General features: G+C 41.7%; 2 protein-coding genes across 2 annotated transcripts in view; one reads left to right on the top strand and one right to left on the bottom strand.

The window, feature by feature from the left end:
• LOC129738252 (CCR4-NOT transcription complex subunit 6-like) overlaps positions 1-9254 on the bottom strand; it is a 10212-nt gene extending 958 nt beyond the window's left edge. The window contains exons 1-3 of the mRNA XM_055729436.1: positions 7942-9254; positions 175-814; positions 4-109 (exon numbers count right to left, since the gene is read on the bottom strand). Coding sequence (XP_055585411.1) covers positions 4-109; positions 175-479 — 411 coding nt within the window. The 5' untranslated portion in view covers positions 480-814; positions 7942-9254. The remainder of the gene's footprint in view (positions 1-3; positions 110-174; positions 815-7941) is intronic.
• A 7695-nt stretch (positions 9255-16949) lies between these two features.
• Positions 16950-18857, top strand: LOC129739501 (uncharacterized). The gene is made up of 2 exons (XM_055730974.1): positions 16950-17225; positions 17292-18857. Exons 1-2 carry the CDS (start codon positions 17103-17105, stop codon positions 18591-18593), a joined length of 1425 nt encoding a protein of 474 aa, XP_055586949.1. The 5' UTR covers positions 16950-17102; the 3' UTR covers positions 18594-18857.
• The last annotated feature ends 268 nt before the right edge of the window (positions 18858-19125 follow it).

The following is a 19125-nucleotide window of genomic DNA, read 5'->3' as shown; positions in this document are numbered from 1 at the left end:
CACGTCCTTGCCCAGCGGATTCCCATGCAGACCGAGCACTTGCAGGTGAAACAGCTTGCCGAGTTCGTACGGAAGCACACGCAGCAGGTTGTTGTTGAGCATAAGTTCCCTAAAATGTAAAGGATTTCGCTTGTGATTAGAAGCTTCAACTAAACGATCAATTTCGCTTCTTACCTTAGATGTATCAGCTCGCCCAGCTCGGCCGGCAGGCTGCGCAGCTTGTTGCTAGAAAGGTCCAGCGTTCGCAGGTTTACCAGCTGGCCGATCTGGTGCGGCAACCGCATCAGACAGTTATCATTGAGATAAAGTGCCGTCAGATGCTCGAACTTCCACAGGGTCGGGCTGAGGTTGCGCACACTGCCGGTTATCTCGACGCCGTGCCAGCAGGTCTTCTTGCCAGCCGCGATGTCCTCGGCCGTGAGAAAAGTCTGCTGCCGCCTCGGGTTGTTGTTATCGTACTTGTCTTTATTTCGGGACATCTTCTTCGGCGGCGTTGTCGTTTTCGGATGGTGCTACTGGGAGGCGAAGAAGGCTGGCGGCGGCGCGTTTTGCCGTCCACGGACACTTTGTCTCGGGGCGCTTGGGCTTGGCCTTGGATCTGCTGCTGCCGCCGGAAGCAGTTTGGGAGCTTGCTGTTGCAGCTTTTAGCGGCGCTTCTTCGGACAGTTAGCCTCCCTGCTGCTGCTGCTGCTTTTGCAGAGTGAGCACGGACCGGCAGAGGCAGTTGGGCGCGGTTGATAGTGGCTGTACCAGAGGCGAAGCTGCGATTTCCGGTGGCTGCTGAACAAACGTTGGCTTGAAAGGTAGATGGATCCTGCCGGGAGCAATGAAAGAGATATTAAAGCGTTTGATCCTATATTTTGTGGAAATTCGAAAGAAAATCTAAGGTATTTAAACTTAAAACAAATAGGCCCATAAAAAGAGATTTTGACGTTCAGGACAGATTTTTAAATTCGAATTCAGATTCAGTAAGCTTCAATGCACGAAAAAAGGATACAAATGCTCAATACATTTGATAATCGGATTAAAATAAGAATTTAATTTTAGGATGACGATTCCAGCTTCAGAATTGACATTCAGATTTCCGATTCGAGATACAGAGTTAACATTTGGGTTCGGACTCCAAAATCGGAATCTATACTTGAGATTCAGAATTGGAGCAGTTTTAATAGTGACAATATGCTGATTTAAAAAAAACAAGCCTCAAAGATTTTTTTTTTTTCAAAACTAATAAACACTTTTTGTCCCATATTTTGAATTGGCTAACAGGTTAGAAAAGGTTAATTCTGAAAGGAAAATCAAAGTTTCAGTAATATTTTTGTCATTTTTGCCATTTTTGTAATTTTTGTTTTTTTTTATTTTTATCAATTTGGTCATTTTTATCATTTTACTTATGTTTGTCATTTTGTCACTTTTGTCATTTTTGTCATTTCTGTCATTTTTATAATTTTTGTTATGTTTGTCATTTTTGTCATATTAGTCGTTTTTGTCATATTTGTCTTTTTTGAAGTTTTTGTCATTTTTGTCATGTTTGTCATTTTTTAATTTTTGTCTTTTTTTTCTATTGTTGTCATGATTGTCGTTTTTGTCATTTTTGTCATTTTTGCTATTTTTGTCAATTTTGTTATTTTTGTCATTTTTGAAATTTTTAATATAATAACATTTTTGTCATTTTTTTATATTTTTTTTTTAATTTCTGTCATTTTTGCATTTTGTGTGATTCTTTTTGTTTTTGTAATTTTCTTAAATTTTGTCATATTTGGTCATTTTTTTTTTTTTTGTCATTTTTACAATTTTTGTCATTTTTGTCGTTTTTGACATTTTTGTTATTTTGGTCATTTTAATCATTTTTCATCTGATTGTCATTTTTGTTATTGTTGACATTTTTGTCATTTTTGTTATTTTTATCATTTTTATCATTTTTTTAATGTTTGTAATTTTGTCATTTGGTCATTTTTGTCATTATGTCGTTTCTGTTATTTTTGTTCATTTTTGTCACTTTAGTCTTTTTTGACATTTTTGACATTTTTGCCGTTTTTGTCATTTCTGTCATTTTTAATCATTTGCGTCATTTTTGTCATATTTTGTTATTTTTGTCATTTTTGCAAGTTTTGTAATTTTTGTCATTTTCATTATTTTTGTCAATTCTGTCATTTTAGTTATTCTTGACTTTTTGTCATTTTGGGCATATTTTTCTTTTTTTCGTAATTTGACATTTTTGCTGTTTATTTCATTTTTTATCATTTTTGCCAATTTTGCCATCATTTTTATCACTTTTGTCAATTCTATCAATTTTGTCATTTTTGCCATTTTGGGCAAATTTGTTTTTTTTTATCTTTTTTGATCTTTTTTTCATTTTGACCTTTTTTATCATTTTTGTCATTTTTATCATTTAAGTCACTTTAGTCATTTCTGTCATTCCTATCATTCCTATGGGAATTACGCTTGTGATAGGGAAACACGTCTTGTAGGTTTGAATAGTTATTAGGAACTAAAATTTATTTTCACTAAACTTAGTCTACGATTGCTTAGATTTAACTTCAGCATATGTGGATTACTTCGACTCCAACACTCCTCCCTAATCCAAGATCCCGATCAAAATCTTCTGGTCCGAGATTTTGGTTGATGAAAGGGGTTTGGTGAATCCGTTGGCTGCCTGATGTTTCGTGTTGATGTATTGTACATCAATCGCTCCGCTGGTGATAGCATCGTTGACAAAATGGTATCTGATGTCCATGTGTTTCGTCCTCGGGTTATATGCACCATTTTTGGCCAGACATAGTGCAGATTGATTATCACAGTATACCTTCAGCTTCGTTGCTCCACAAATCATCCACAGCAGATTCCGCCACCACAATGTTTCCTGAACAGTTTTCGCCAAAGCCATCAGTTCCGCTTTACACGAGGAAAGGGCGACCGTTGGTTTTTTCTTCACACTCCAGGAAATTGCGCCACCTTGCAGCACAAAAACGTAACCGGTTGTGGATCGCCTGGTATCCAAATCTCCTCCCCAATCTGCATCGGTGTAGCCAACAATGTCAGCATTGCCATCTCTCCGGTAACAAAGTCGACTTCCTGTTGTTCCCTTGAGATAACGGAAAATCCGCTTCACTGCCGTCCAGTGCTTTCTGCCAGGATTGTGGCAAAATTGGCTTACCACGTTCACTGCATACGAAATATCGGGTCTTGTTGCTTGAGAAAGGTATAGAAGACAACCTACTGCCTCCTTATACGGTGTATTTTTCATTTCGTCTTGCTCCTCGGGTGCGCTTGGTACCATCGACTTGTCCAATTTCTCGCTTGCCTCGAACGGTGTACTAGCTGGATGACAATCCATCATTTTGAACCGATTGAGAACATCTTTAATGTAGGTTTCTTGATCCAGGGTAATTTCTCCTACCTCCAAATCGCGATTGATCCGAATTCCGAGACAGTATTTAGCGATACCCAAATCCTTCATCCGGAAACGATCACACAGGAACCTCTTCAAGTGCTGTTTCGTCCGATCATCGTTGGTAAAGATTAGAAAATCGTCGACGTATATCGTGACGAAAAGCATCTTTCCTTCCGTGGCCTGATAATAGAGACATGTATCCACCTTCGATTGAGTCAATCCAAATTATTGTAACGCCTGGTCCAGCTGGTTGTTCCAGACCCTACTGGACTGTTTGAGACCATACATCGCCTTGCGGAGTCTGCAAACTTTCCTTCGATTGCCGCCGAAACCTTCAGGTTGCTCCATGAACAGCACCTCGTCCTTCAGCTCGCCTTGCAAAAATGCCGTAACCGCATCCATTTGCTCAATTTGCAGATCGTGTTTCACCGCCATCGCCATCAAGAATCGGATCGTGGAATACCGTACGACTGGAGCGTACACCTCGTCAAAATCGATGCCTGGTCGCTGAGAGCACCCCTTAACGACTAATCGTGCTTTGTAGCGTTCGACCTCTCCGCTGGCTCCACGTTTGGTTTTGAATCCATTTGTTTTTTATCGCCTTCTGCCCTTTCGGTAGATCCTCGAGTACCCACGTGTTGTTGGATTCGAGAGCTGCAATTTCCTCACACATCGCCGCAATCCACAGCTCACGGTCCGGCCGACCGAGTACCTCTTCGTAGCTCATAGGATCGTCCAAACATTCGGTCGTCTGCGTTGATGGGGAGACATTTTGGCCAGTATAAGTCGAATAAGAAATGTAATTGTTATACTTGTCTGGGTACCTGCGCTCCCGACCGATGCGCCTAAACTCATGCTCTTTTTCAGCAGGTCTACCAGATTGCGGTGGGAGCGCGCGATCTGCCACCGGATGCTGCAAAAAATCGTTTTCTGCTGACGAGCTTGAAGGTTCTTCCGAAACTTGAGGCACAGTTGCTTCAACGACCGTTACAGCTGGCTCAGGGAAGACAATTTCCAAGAAATTGACCGGTTCATGTCGCTTGTCCTTCAATCCTTCACATCGACCTTCATGGAAAATAACAACATCTCGACTTATAACGACGTCTTGAATTTCAGGATTGTATACCCTGAAGCCTTTGGTATCGTCAGCATAGCCAAGGAACACACATCGCTTTGATTTCGGATCCAGATTCTTTCGCAGTCGAACCAAACACCTTCAACTTGCTCAAATCGGGCTTCGATCCTGTCCAGGCTTCTTCTGGCGTAACACCATTTAGCGCACGTGTCGGGCAACGGTTGATGACATAGGCTGCCGTGTTCACAGCCTCAGCCCAAAACTCCTTCGGTAACTTGGCCTCGTTGAGCATACAGCGAACCTTCTCGAGAATCGTACGATTCATTCTCTCGGCAACTCCATTTTGTTCCGACGTATACGGGCAGGTCTTCTGATGTCGGATACCTTCACGTTCTAGAATTCGCTTGAAACTTGAGTTCACATATTCGCGGCCATTATCGCTTCTCAACACTTTTAGCTTGATACCAGTCTGGCGCTCAACCATGGCTTTGAAATTCTGGAACGCTTCAACGGCTTGATTTTTCGTCTCCAAATTATAAACGAAAAGCTTCCTCGTAGCATCATCGATGAAACTGATGAAATACCTGCATCCTCCCAGCGACGGAATCTCGAATGGACCACACAAATCAGAGTGTACTAGTTCCAAACGCTCTCGTGCCCTCGTCGTGCTAGTCGGAAACGATGCTCTAGCTTGTTTTCCTTCGATGCACTCCATACAACCAGCAAACGATGACCCATTGAGCTGCATTCCCGTTGAGACGTTTTGAAGCTGCTTGAGACTGTGCACGTTCAAATGACCAAGTCTTTTATGCCAAAGATCTAAATCATTGCATAAAAACGCCTTCGGTGCTTTCCGATTCAGCCGGTATAATCCTCCATCAGCAGTTCCCGAAACAAAAATCTGGCCATTTTTGTTGAGAACCTTGCAGTCGTCTTTTGTGAAAACAACCGTGAAGCCTTTTTCGCAAATCCTTCCAATAGACAACAGGTTTGTCGCTAAATCCGGAACTTCCAGTACGTCGCTCACGTTCACAGCTCCTTTAAGACAATTCAAATTGACGATGCCTTTCGATTTCGCCAACATGCTGTCGTTGTTTGCGGTACCAACATTTAGGGAAATTTCCGTCTTCGATTGGAAATCTACCTCAGTTCTCGCCATGTGGCAAGTCGCGCCTGAATCGAAATACCACTCGTTCCGATCAGCATCGCCCATCGCAACGGTCGCCCTTTGTTGCTCTTTCGAATACAGAGCTCCTTCATCTGCGCCATTCCGAAGATCTTGCTTCACCTTGACGTCTTGCAATATTTTGCTCCTTACGAAGTCGGACCTCAGGACTTGACCGGACGCTTCTAGTCCCATCACCATCGGGGCGTAATATTTTGGCAACCCCTTCAGCAGAATTGACGCCAACCATTCGTCGCTCACCGGAAAATTAATTTCCGACAGTTTGTGACTTGTTGAAATTATTGCATCAACGTAGGCTTCAGTGTTTGGAAAATTTTCTAGCCTTGACGATACGAGTTGTTGTAGCAACCCAATTCTTCTGTAGATACCTTCGTCTTGAAAAGCCGTCTTCAATTTGTCCCATGCTTCCTTTGCGCTTCTCGCATCCATGACTAAACTTCGGTAAAATCCGCGCCACTACTCGCACCACCTGGGTTCCGAATTGGATAGTCTCTTGGAATCATCTTCTTTGAAAATTTTCAAACGACGTGACCTGGGCCCATAACCTATGGGAATTACGCTTGTGATAGGTCTTGTAGGTTTGAATAGTTATTAGGAACTAAAATTTATTTTCACTAAACTTAGTCTACGATTGCTTAGATTTAACTTCAGCATATCTGGATTACTTCGACTCCAAAAATTCCTATCATTTTTGCTTTTTTGTCATTTTTGTCTTTTTTGTCATTTTTACCATTTTTATCATTTTTTTCATTTTTGTCATTTTTTAAATTTTTCATTTTTGTCAATTTTGTCATTTTTATAATTTTTGTCGTTTTTGTCATTTATGTAATTTTTGTCATTTTGGTCATTTTGTTATTTTTTGCCATTTTTGTTACTTTTATCATTATTGTCAAATTGGAATTTTTGTCTTTTTTGTCATTTTTGCCATTTTTGTCATTTTTGTCATTTTTTACATTTTTATCATTTTTGTCATTTTTGAAATTATCGCCAGTTTTGTTCTTTTTGTCATTTTTGTCTTTAATGAATTTTTTATTATTTTTGTCATTTTTGTCAGTTTTGTTACTTTTGTCATTTTTGTCTTTTTTTGTCATTTTTGTTACTTGTGTCATTTTTTTTTCTTTTGTCATTTTAGTCATTTTTGTTATTTTTGTCACTTTTCTCAGTTTTGCCAGTTTTGACATTTTCTCCAGTTTTGTAATTTTTGACATTTTTGTCATTCTTGTCATTTTTTGTCACTTTTGACATTTTTGACTTTTTTGTCAATTTTGTCGTTTTTGTCATTTTTGCCATTTTTGTTACTTTTGTAATTTTTGTATTTTTTATCATTTTTTGTCATTTTTGTCATTTTTGTCATTTTTGTCATTTTTGTCATTTCTGTCATTTATGTCATTTTGGTCATTTATGTTATTTTTATAATTTTTGTCGTTTTTTGTTATTTTTGTCATTTTTATCATTTTTGCCATTTTTGTTTCTTTTGTCATTTTTATAATAATTATTTTTGTAATTTTCGTCATTTTTGTCAGTTTTGTCATTTTTATTACTTTGTCAATTCTGTCATTTTTGTTGTTTTTGACATTTTTTTCAGTTTCTATCATTTTTTTCATGTTTATCATTTTAATCATTTTAATCATTTTTACCATTTTTGTCTTTTTGCTTTTTTTTAACATTTTTTGTAATTTTTGTATTTCTGTCATTTTTATTAGTTTTGTCATTTTTGCCAGTTCTTTCAGTTTTGCTATTTATGTCCTTTTTGTTATTTTGTGTCTTTTGTCATTTTTGTGTCATTTTTTTCATTCTTGTAATGTTTGTCTTTTTTGTCAGTTTAGCTTTTTATGTCATTTTTGTCATATTTATCAGTTTTGTTACTTTTTTGATTCTTGTCAGTTTTATAATTTTTGCCATTTTTGTTATTTTTGTCGTTTTTGTTATTTTTATCGTTTTCGTTATGTTTTGTCATTTTCGTTATTTTTATCATTCTTTTGTCTAACAACTCAGATTCTCAACCGTGGCCCCGCTCGCGTCTTTTCTCAATGTCAGGGAAAAGATTTCTTATTCAGAATCAAGCTTTAAAATTCAAATCATAATTAAAATGTAGAATTCGCAATAACGAAGTTCGATTTTATATTAACACTATATAATTCGATTCTCAATTAAGAGTTAACAATCTGGACAAATTATCATCAAATAACGAACAAGAAATAAGATAATATGTACTGAATTCATAGATCAGGGATCAGGATCTACTTAGAATTAGGGATAGGCTTTAAACCACAATCCACTACTTACCTTCATCTACTTCCAAGACAACGGGCCGCTCGTTTTCCCCGGAGAACAACCTGCTGCGCTGCTGTTAACTTCCCTTCTTTGCACCGAATTCCTCCCAATTTTTCCGTCCTCCAAAAAAATTAGCACGACTTGCTCCAAGAATCTGACCCCAAGATGGAAACACACTCACAGAAAGAAAAAAATAATCACCAAATCACCAGATAGACACGGTATCAAACGGAATACACACGGATTACGGTCGCTTTTTTGCTGCTGAGTGCTGCTTGCAGTATCGGCCACTTCCGGCTGCTAACCAGAGACCTTCGGCTTGGCTTTGGCTTACAAAACGAAAACTAACAACAATTTAGCGGGGCGGAGGGCTTTCAAGAAAAGAGATTATTGGCCCACGGACACACACTCACACACGCACTGACTGATTGACTTGGCCACTGACCACCGTAAACACTTTCTGCTGCTGCCCTTGGGGTTATGATGATGCAAAATACCCTTAGCTGCTTGAATACGTTTTTTTTGCGCAATCCAGCAGCACCCTTGCAAGGTACAAATACCGCACAGACAGAGCACCACCTTCGACTTTTTCTAAAAGGCTTTCCCAATCGGAAGGAGGTTTGTCTTCGCACACTGCGCGGAGTGCCCGGGTCTGACCGAGACGCAGATCTGGAAGCAGCAGGAATATCTATCAAAACAATCCCACTCGAAGATGCACACTTTTGTTTGCGCGTTCCTGTGTGCCAGGATAAGAAAAACACGGCGGCCCACGATTTGAGGGAACACAGCACAGCAAACCCTGAACCGGAAGGACGCGAATCGCGGCGATTTTTTGTTCCGGAAGATCGTACTCGTCGACGAAAAATACCAAGCTGTAACGCGAAAAAATGGCTTTCCCCGACCTGGGTGGCTACGAATGGGTCTGCCTTTTTCCTGATACTAGGTTCTGATGGTGACTTTTTCGCTTTTTTCTTCCGCTCTCGCTCGCTATTGACGACTGATTTGAGTGAGGTTTAGAAGTGGCTGATGATGGTGTTGGCCTCCGCTATGTTAGAATTTGAGGGGAAACCTTTTTTTTTTGTCTGCCGCGAGAACAAACAATTTTGGGGGTCGCAATCGAACACGGCGGATCACTCGGTTCTTGTAGCGGAAAATGCGCGGAACAACTGGATGTACTAGCTTTTGTCTAGCGTTGGAGTGAAGAATTTTGGTGCACTGTACGCGATACTTTATTTTTTGTAGGAACACGGAACGGAACGTCTCTTCTTTTGATCGACACAGGAGATTCGCGTTTTTTTCGAATGGTTGAAATTGCGCGACGCTGTGTGTGTGGCCGCGTTTGAGGAGTGTTTCGTGGAAGCACCCCGAGTAACTGACGTTTCACGTCACGCTGTCAAAAAAACGCCAGTTGACGCTTAAACTGGGATGCCAGATGCTAAGATTTGTTTGTCAAATACAAACTTTTATTTACATCCATTGATTTTCCGGTATTATGATAAATTAGGATTTTTAGAGTTTTAAAAACAAATTTTATTCTCTTCCCATTTATTACACAGATTCAAAACAATCAGATTCTTTTCGGAATCATCTTAACAATGAGTACTTGTAAGACACAAAATCTGCCAGTTATTTTATTTAAGAAAATCTGGAATCATTGCTGAAGCACACTGAGAATCAGAGATGCCAATGTGCCTGACGCCTGGACAACGCCTGGATTTTTTGAGGCTATGCCTGACAACCTGATAAGCCTTTGAATTTCCCTGATTTTTTAAAATATGCCTGATTTTGCCTGATTTTTGCGAATGTCATGAAAAATGGGTAGTAAGGATGCAACGGTTATTGTCAAAATTCTGCAAAGCAATTCTTTTCGTTTCCCAGAGCCTTCTCTGTCAGTACTTAGTAAATGTTGAGCGTTGCCTTCTATAACATCACGAGATTCTCCTGAACTTGTGAACAGTGAAAATGTGGCTGAATCAAAGCAATCGAAAGATTCTCGTTCATTCTTATTTAAAAAAAGAGATTTAATAATAATGTTTCGATTGCTTGATGCATTAGAATAGAATTCAACCAAGTACTCTCACAACACATATTCGAGTGAAAATGTGGTGCGATGAAAAAAAAAAAGGTCATCACTTTGAGCGAAATTTCCGTTACTTTAACGAGCTTTAACATTGCCTGATTTTGCCTGATTTTTAATTCGCCAGTTCCCTGATCTTTGAAAAAAAATGTTGGCAACCCTGCTGAGAATATTATAACTCTCGCAAAGTAAAAAGACGTCCGTTAATATTGAACGTTAACAGTGGAATGAAAAGTTTTATTGTACTATGGTAACTATAACAAAATATCAATGATTGCTATGATCGCGGATTATTTCGCCAACACTCCTCCCTAATCCTCGATCCCTAGCATCTGCTTCATCTTGTCGACTCCAGCTTTAACCAAGGGCTTGGTGAATCCGTCTGCGACTTGCTCCTTCGTGTTGACGTAGTCCACCGCTACCTTACCGTCATCGATCGTTTCGTGGACAAAATGATAGCGAATGTCCACATGCTTCGTCCTCGGGTTGTAGCATCCGTTCTTGGCTATGCAGATGGCAGATTGATTGTCGCACAGGATTGGTACAACAATTTCTCCGGTAATTTGCTTCAATAAATTCCGCCACCACAACGCCTCCTGGATCGTCCTCGACATCGCCATGTATTCAGCCTCGCAACTTGATAAAGCTACCGTTGACTGGCGTTTCACGTTCCAAGAGATAGCGCCACCTTGGAACATGAACACGTATCCCGTCGTCGATCTCGCTGTGTCCTTGTCTCCTCCCCAATCTGCATCGGTGTAGCCAACTAGCTCTCCGTTGCCTTGCTTGCTGTACCGCAGCCGATTGCTCGCCGTTCCCTTCAGGTATCGTAGAATTCTTTTCACTGCGTCCCAGTGCTTTGGTCCCGGATTGCTGTTGAATTCACTGACTGCATTCACCGCGTAGCTGATATCCGGACGTGTTGCTTGCGCAATATACTGGAGACATCCTACAGCTTCCTTGTAGGGAACCTTCTGCATTCGTTCGTCCTCTTCCGGTTTCTGTGGTGACATCGATTTGTCCAATCGCTCGCTGACCTCAAACGGTGTACTCACAGGATGACAACTTCCCATGTGAAATCTGTCCAAAACATCTTCGATGTAGTTCTGTTGGTCAAGGGTCAATTCACCACGTTCCCGATTCCTGCTGATCCTCAGTCCCAGGCACAACTTCGCTTCGCCCAAATCTTTCATCTGGAACCGTGTGCTCAAAAATCTCTTCAGCCGCATCTTCAGTTCTGCGTTGTTGGTGAAAATCAGAAAGTCGTCCACATAAATAGTGACGAACAACATTCTGTCCTCATCGATGGAGTAGTACAGACATGGATCAACTTTCGATTTGTCCAGTCCGAACTCCCGTAACGCCTCGTCTAGCTGTTGATTCCAGACACGACTGGATTGCTTCAATCCGTAAAGCGCTTTTCTAAGCCGACACACCTTCGTCTTGTCTTGCTGAAAACCTTCGGGCTGCTCCATATGGATTACCTCGTCGTTGAGTCTGCCTTGCAGAAAAGCTGTGACCGCATCCATTTGATCCACGTCGAGATCAAACTTTGTCGCCAACGCCATCAGGTACCTTATGGTTGAGTACCGGACCACCGGTGAATAAACTTCGTCGTAGTCTATGCCCGGTCGCTGTGCGCAGCCTTTCACGACCAAGCGCGCCTTGTACCGCTCGATCTGGCCATCGGGTCCACGCTTCGTTTTGAAGACCCACTTGTTTTTGATCGCTTTTCCGCCCTTCGGTAATTCTTCCAACGTCCACGTTTGGTTGGCCTCCAACGCGCTGATTTCCTCTCGCATTGCCGCTACCCACAGCTCTCGGTCTGGTCTACGCAACGCCTCTTTGTACGTAGTCGGATCGTCCATCGTCTTGACATCCGAAACTGCGGCACCTCGTGCACCGCTCCGTGCAACTGTCGACTGTTGGGAAAGATTTTGGCCAATAAACGTGCTATAAGTGACAAAATCTTTGTACTTGCCTGGAGGGTGGCGCTCCCTACCGCTGCGCCTCGACACATGCTCTATTTCAGCTGGTCTTTTTGATTGCGGCGGGAGCGCGATGTCGCCATCTGCATCCTCGAATTCACTTTCGGAACTGCTGCTGTTGTTCGCTATTCGTTCGACAGTTGAATGCTCTGCAGCCTCATCCTGCTCCGGCTCGGGTTGCACCGGAATGGACGAACTCGCCCCTTCCACGGATGAATTAATTCTCGCTGGCAAATCACCTCTCGCTTCGGTGACCATCTCGTCCGAAAATTCAATTTCCAAAAACTCAATTTTGCTTCCTTTTTCAGATGCTGACGCCTCGCTTCGGCCCTCGTCCAGGATCTTCACATCACGGCTGATAATGATGTCGTTGCTCTCCGGATCGTAAAGTCGATACCCTTTTATGTCCTCGGAATAACCGACAAACACACACTTCGTCGATTTTGGGTCTAGCTTCTTCCGCTTCTGCTTCGGTACATGCATCATCGCTGTTGATCCAAAAATTTTCAAGTGGCCAACAAAAGGTTTCCGTCCGGTCCACGCCTCTTCTGGCGTCTTTCCGTCCAAGGTACGAGTTGGGCTCCGGTTGATCAAATAGACCGCTGTGTTCACCGCTTCGGCCCAGAACTTTTTCGGCATGTTAGCGTCGTTCAGCATACATCTCACCTTCTCCAGAATCGTCCGGTTCATTCGTTCCGCAACGCCATTTTGCTCCGGCGTATACGGACACGACTTCTGATGCCGAACACCATCCTTCTTCATGCTCGTCTTGAACCGATCGTTGATATATTCTCGGCCGTTGTCGCTGCGCAAAACTTTTAATTTGCAGCCAGTCTGCCGCTCCGCCATCGCCTTGAAGTTTTCATATGCCTCGTATGCCTGGTCCTTCGTCACCAACGTGTAAATAAACACCTTTCGCGTAGCATCGTCGATAAAGCTCACGAAATATCGACTTCCTCCTAGTGACATCACTTCAAATGGTCCGCATAAATCGGTATGAACCAACTCCAAACGCTGCTTGGCTCTCGAGTCGCTGTTCGGGAATACATCACGAGCATGCTTACCCTGCAGGCAAGCCACACAATCCAACGTATCTGCCTTTTTCATCGAAAATCCGTTTGCCATCCGCTCCAACTGCTTCAAACTTTGCAGGTTCAAGTGGCCTAATCGCCTGTGCCACACTTCGAGCTCCCCGCACACGTATGCCTTCTGCACCTGTCGGTTGAGTCGATACAATCCTCGTTCCGCAGTACCAGACGCAAAAACTTCTCCAGTTTCGGTAAGCACCTTGCAATCATCCGCCGTGAACGCCATCGTAAAGCCTTTGCTGCAGATTTTGTTAACCGACAACAAGTTCGCTGCTAGCTCTGGTACTTCCAACACGTCCTGTACGTCCACCGGCCCTTCGATGCAATCCAAATTGACCACGCCTCTTGCTTTGGCTGTCATACTGGTTTTATTCGCTGTGTCGATCTGAAACGACACCTCCTGCTGCGCTTGAAAATTCGGTCCAGCTCTAGCCATGTGGGTTGTGGCTCCAGAGTCAAAATACCACTCATCTTGATTAACATCGCTCACCGCCAAAACTGCACACATCGCTCGACCTTTTCGTCCTTTCGTCATCGTTGCTCCGGTCTTCTCCGGACAACTTGCTGCGTAATGCCCCGGTTTGTGGCAATTGAAACAAGTTACATCTCGCCTGCTCGAACCGCCGCTACCACGACGTCGCTGCTGATGCTGGTGGTGCCCACCTCCGCTGTAGAAAGCTCCTTCGTCACTGCTGCTTCGTGGTCCATTTTTGACTTGGACATCTTGCAGAATTTTGGATTTCACTGCATCCGCATTCAACGCCTGTCCCGACGCCTCCAAGCCCATTACCATCGGTGCATAGTACTTCGGCAATCCCATCAACAGTAGCGAAGCGAGCCACTCATCAGCAACAGGGAAATTTATTTCAGCCAGCTTGTGGCTCGTTGAAACCATGGCATCCACGTACGCTTCCGTGCTCGAAAAATTTTCCAGTCTGATCGAAGTAAGCTGCTGCAACAAACCAATGCGACGATAAATTCCGTCATCTTGAAAAGCGTTTTTCAGCTTTCCCCAGGCCTCTCTCGCGTTCTTCGCGTCCATAACCAGGCTGTAATTCGTCTTCTCCAGGGATAGGCAGATTGTAGACAGCGCCTTCATGTCAATCTCCTCCTCGACGACTTCGCCTTCCTTCGGTTCGACCGCGCACCAGGAACCCTCCCGGATGAGCGTCATTTTCATTGCGAACGCCCACGAAACGAAATTTTCTCGGCCCTTCAGCTTCTCGATCGTCAGAGCCACACTGCTTCCGCCGGTCGCACGAACCGCTCTCGCCGCACCGCTTCCAGTGTCTCCCGACCAGCTGCTTCCGCTGCCAGAATACATTTTCGTTTCTTGAAGAACTTCTTGATGTTACTGCTTCATGTAACTGCTTGAGGATTACTACTTCGATAACTTTCTACTAACTATTCCACTACTTCCGGTTATGACCATTTGCCTGGGCCCATAACCTCTCGCAAAGTAAAAAGACGTCCGTTAATATTGAACGTTAACAGTGGAATGAAAAGTTTTATTGTACTATGGTAACTATAACAAAATATCAATGATTGCTATGATCGCGGATTATTTCGCCAACAATAACGTATTTTTTTTCACCTGGAGGCAAACTAGAGGCAACCCTGGGGGAGGAAGACTGAAATTTTCTGCATCGTTTTCTGCATCGTTTTTTAACTGTTCGGCAAAAAGCCAGCGATTGTTGAAAAGATTTGTAATCGTTCAAATTTTGACTTAAGATGATCAGTTTCGTGTTGCGAGTCATGTAACTCAGTTGTTTGGGTGCTAAATTTAGATTTAGCTAAATTTTTAGAACAACAATTAATCAAACCATTTTTATTTATCAGCTTCAAAACTTTGACGAAATTTGAGTGACTTAATACGCCATATCATACAAGAATTTTCCAGAGCAAAACAAAACCTAATTAAATCATTGTTTTATGCAAAACAAGTGCTTTTCAGCATCAAACAAGTTCTATTAAAAATCACTAAATAAGAAAGTAAAATTTTGAACCTTCGCACTGGTCGGTAGATTGATGAGAGAAATTTGACGTTTGAAAGATTTTTTTCTTTTTTTATTCAGTCTTCCTCCCCCAGAGGCAACCTAGGTTCGCTCTAACTGCTGTCATCGTGCTCATTTATTGCTCGAGAGGCAACCTAGGTTCGCTCGAAAAAGGGACGGAGTCGCCCTGAGAAAAAAGTCAGTTTTGCGAGAAGTTCACCAATACTCTCAACGTTGTTGTCAAAACATTAAACAGCTGTTTTTGGCTGAAAACAAAACAGTGTAATAATGAACGGGCAAATGATTATTGCCGCGATTTTGAACCTCTCAGCCAAGCAAAATCGTATTATCTGCAGTCCAGTGCAATCCGGACACAAAAAACGGCAATCCGGATGTGAAGAACCGAATGAAGAAATCCAGAAGGGAGAACAAAATGACAGCTGCATGTAAACATTGCGCTCGTTCTCACGCACACCTACGTATGGAATAACTCGAAACCCGAAACTTGCTTTTTTATTCTGACGGTTCTAGAGCCAAATCCGGAATCAAAAAAAAATACGCCATTAATAAAAACAATAATCTTGAAGGTGCGATAAAAATTTTAATATGAATGAATGCGATGCGATGCAGGGAAACGATGACTGCGAATCAATGCATGCGGTAAACTACTATACTTTGAATGGAAATCGCGTTAACCTCTACTGAACGCGGCATGTTCCGCCGCTCCAGATCGCTTTTTCGTATAGCTTGCAAGCTTAAATTTTCACTTCGCATTGCTCGCATTATGGCATCGGCGTAAATGTTATATTTTTATGAAATTAAAAAAATTGCAATAATATTTATAATAATAATAATAATTGCTATTTTCTCTAATACATTATTCCAAATTGTATTGCATATTTAGACAGATTTTAAAATGACCCATTATATGAATGGACTCATTCCCAAAAACGTGGGACTGCGGCTTTATCATTTGAAGTGACACAATCTCTTTCCAATCATCTATGATTAATCTTGATTGATATTGTATTGGAAATATAACTTTTAACAAAAAAATATAGAATTAAACTCATGTTTTTGCATTTAATTTTTTAATTTAGAAAACTATAACATAAAAAAAAACAAAATTTTGATGAATGCATTCATGATTGTTGAACTACCACGCATAAAAACCCGGGATTTCTAGTGTAATCTGATATAGTAATGGATTGATTTCTGAATTCAAAATTATTTTGTCTGAAAAATCTGAATAATAAGAATGACGAAAAATTTTGGCAAGATTTTGTGGCTGATTTTCAGATCAATGTATGTGCGTTGCTCATGATACTTATTCAATTTACAGCATTTGAAATCGTATGATTAATAACTTATAAGTCATATTGTATCATCTCAAATAATATCAAAATTTGGGGCATTCTCCTGGAGCCGTTTAAATACCACGTGGACAGAAAAATGAGATTTTTTACCCCCTCCTCCCCCTCCGTTGAAAAGCGTGGAAATTTGGCAAATCCCTAATATAATTTTAAAAATTTTAAACATCTGAATTATCATTACTAATTCTGAAACTGGAAAGCTTTGCAATTTTAAGATTTTGAATTAAACATCTTAATATTTTTTCACCTTTAGAAAATATTTTGGATGTAAGTATGTCCACGTGAACATGACCCAAGCCCCAACCCCCCTCTTCGTGGACATTTCATACATCCCCTCCATCCACGTCGTATGTGAACGGCCCTATATGATTATTCCAAGGCAGAATTTTTTAAAAAGTCTGCGAAATTGAAATAAAAATCAGCTTCGAGAATGTTACGATATTTCAGTAAACTTTTTAGTAATTATTTTCGTTCAGTGTAGGGCTAAATGTTTATAAACATTAAACAAAGAAACCCCTTTTTGCGTTTCGGCGAACTGCGGGCCAGCTGTTTCTAGCGTCGTTTTAATACGCAAATGGCAATGTATCGGTTTAGTTGAGAAATTTTTCAAGAAAAAAAAAATAAAAGTACCTCATTGAAAAATCGAGTTTAAAATGATCGTCGTCGAATTGTTGCTGTTAATGCTGGCCGTCCAGCATATCGAAGGTTCGAATTATCAGAGGTACGATGACCCGATCTCCCAGGTAATCTCTGAAAAGGGAAAGAATCAACTCAATGTAAGTACCCCTCTGTGTCAAGTTCGGAATTTTTAAAATTTAAGTTAACTTATTTTTTCCCCACAGGAACTAGAAAATAAAATCAACTTGCCTCGGTATGGTGACTGTTGGATGCAATCGCTGGAACACTTACGCAACGGATGCCAATCGCTGACGGATTCCATCCAGGTTGATCTGGCACTGCACTTTACCGATTGCTTCCTGGAGATGTCCGGCCAGGAGCGGCTAGATTGTGCCTCGGAACGGACCGAGAGTCTCAAGCGGCTGTGCATGAGCGAGATGAGCGACCGAGCCTTTGGGGTTTATACGGAATTCTTCACTCAGACCCAGAACATGTGCTTCTTTCTACAGAGCCAACGCTGGCAGCGGGAATCGGATCGAACCGTGGAAAGGCTTACCGTGCGTTCCCGGGAAGTGAGTGACCGTTTGGAAATGGCTGGCGAGGTACAGCGGGTGGTTTTGGAACATCAAAAGGAAGGATTACGTTTGCAGACCGAAATGCTTGCTTTGGGAAATGGATTGGCCAGTTCGTTGAACGGGTCTCAGCTGACATTGGACAGGTTAACGGAAGATTTGAAAAATTCTACCAAACAACATGAAGCCGTGTTGACGGAATTGTTTCGAGAATTCTATCTTCTTCACAGCTGGATTGTGGGGCGATATTCTTTCGTCGATCGGTTGATATTCTACGTAGGCTATTTGGTGGCCGTGATGATTGCCACATCGTCCAAGCGAACTGCCGAATCTCGGAGCTTCCTGTTAATCAATCTTGTCGCGAGCTTGCTTTTGGAAATCATACTTTACAAATTTCTTTCTTCCCTGGATAACGTGCAAGTAGATCAAATGCAGTGGACCATCCGAAGATTATCGGTTATTGTTGCTTTACCGGTTTTCCTTTACTTTTCCTATCGCTTTCAAGATAGCAACACCAAACTGCTCAAGGAAATAAGGGAACAAAACGTTCTCATCATGGACAAGTTACTTAGACTGAAGATCGAATCTTCGGATAAAACATCAGCTCATTCTGTTCCGACCGATCGCATGTCAGTGTCTTCCCTCAACAGCCAACGGTCCCATTTTGAGACCCGCGTCTTCCGATCACGTCCTTTAATCATCCATCAACACCAGGTGGAAATTCCGATATCGCTTGAACCAGAACTGGAGCCGGAAACGACTGCTAGCGACTACGAGCGTCAGAATAGATCCAACGAGCGTCGTTCGTTCAGCCGTCAAACATCGCCAATCGTCGAGAGGACACCGTCGTCGAATCGATCCCGCCGTGATCACTCGCAGCAGACGACTTCCGATTCCAGTACGTCCCGTGGTTCCTCTGTGCGGTACAATCTGCGGAAGAAAGTCCAACCGTGATCGTCATTTACCCGCCGAAGTTCGGTGGATCATTCCATCAATGACGGCAATAAGCGCACTGTCGAAACAAGTATTACCTACTAGGCATTAATTATTTTTCGTTTAGTCGAACTAATTTATTATTATTTATTAAGAATTGACCGTTATTTGGTTTTTTTTTACTTTGATCGCTAACATTCCAAATCGAAAATGTTTTTTCTTTATACATAATTCCAAAGTGAAGACAATTGACACCAAAATATTGTAGATTAACACATTTAAGTTATAATCTGTTTATAAATCTTAAAATAAGTTTCAATAAACAATTTGCATAAATTTCTAACCTTTTTGGTGTCAAAAAATGTCCATTTTGCCAAATGGTCTTTTGCCATTATTATGTCGAACGTCATACTCCCTCTACCTAAGATGCCGGCGACGATTTTCCGACCTATAGGGTGGATGTAATAGAAATCCACATGTCTTCAGTTTCAGTGGTTGGCAAAAAAATTTAAACCTTGTTGAATTTTTGAAGACCAAATTCATCTGAGGGTAA

The sequence above is a fragment of the Uranotaenia lowii genome, chromosome 1 (genome assembly GCF_029784155.1).
Source record: "Uranotaenia lowii strain MFRU-FL chromosome 1, ASM2978415v1, whole genome shotgun sequence".
Taxonomy (NCBI): Eukaryota; Metazoa; Arthropoda; class Insecta; order Diptera; family Culicidae; genus Uranotaenia; species Uranotaenia lowii.
The sequence above is the reverse complement of the archived record's forward strand: the minus strand, read 5'-3'. Positions and strand labels throughout refer to the sequence as shown.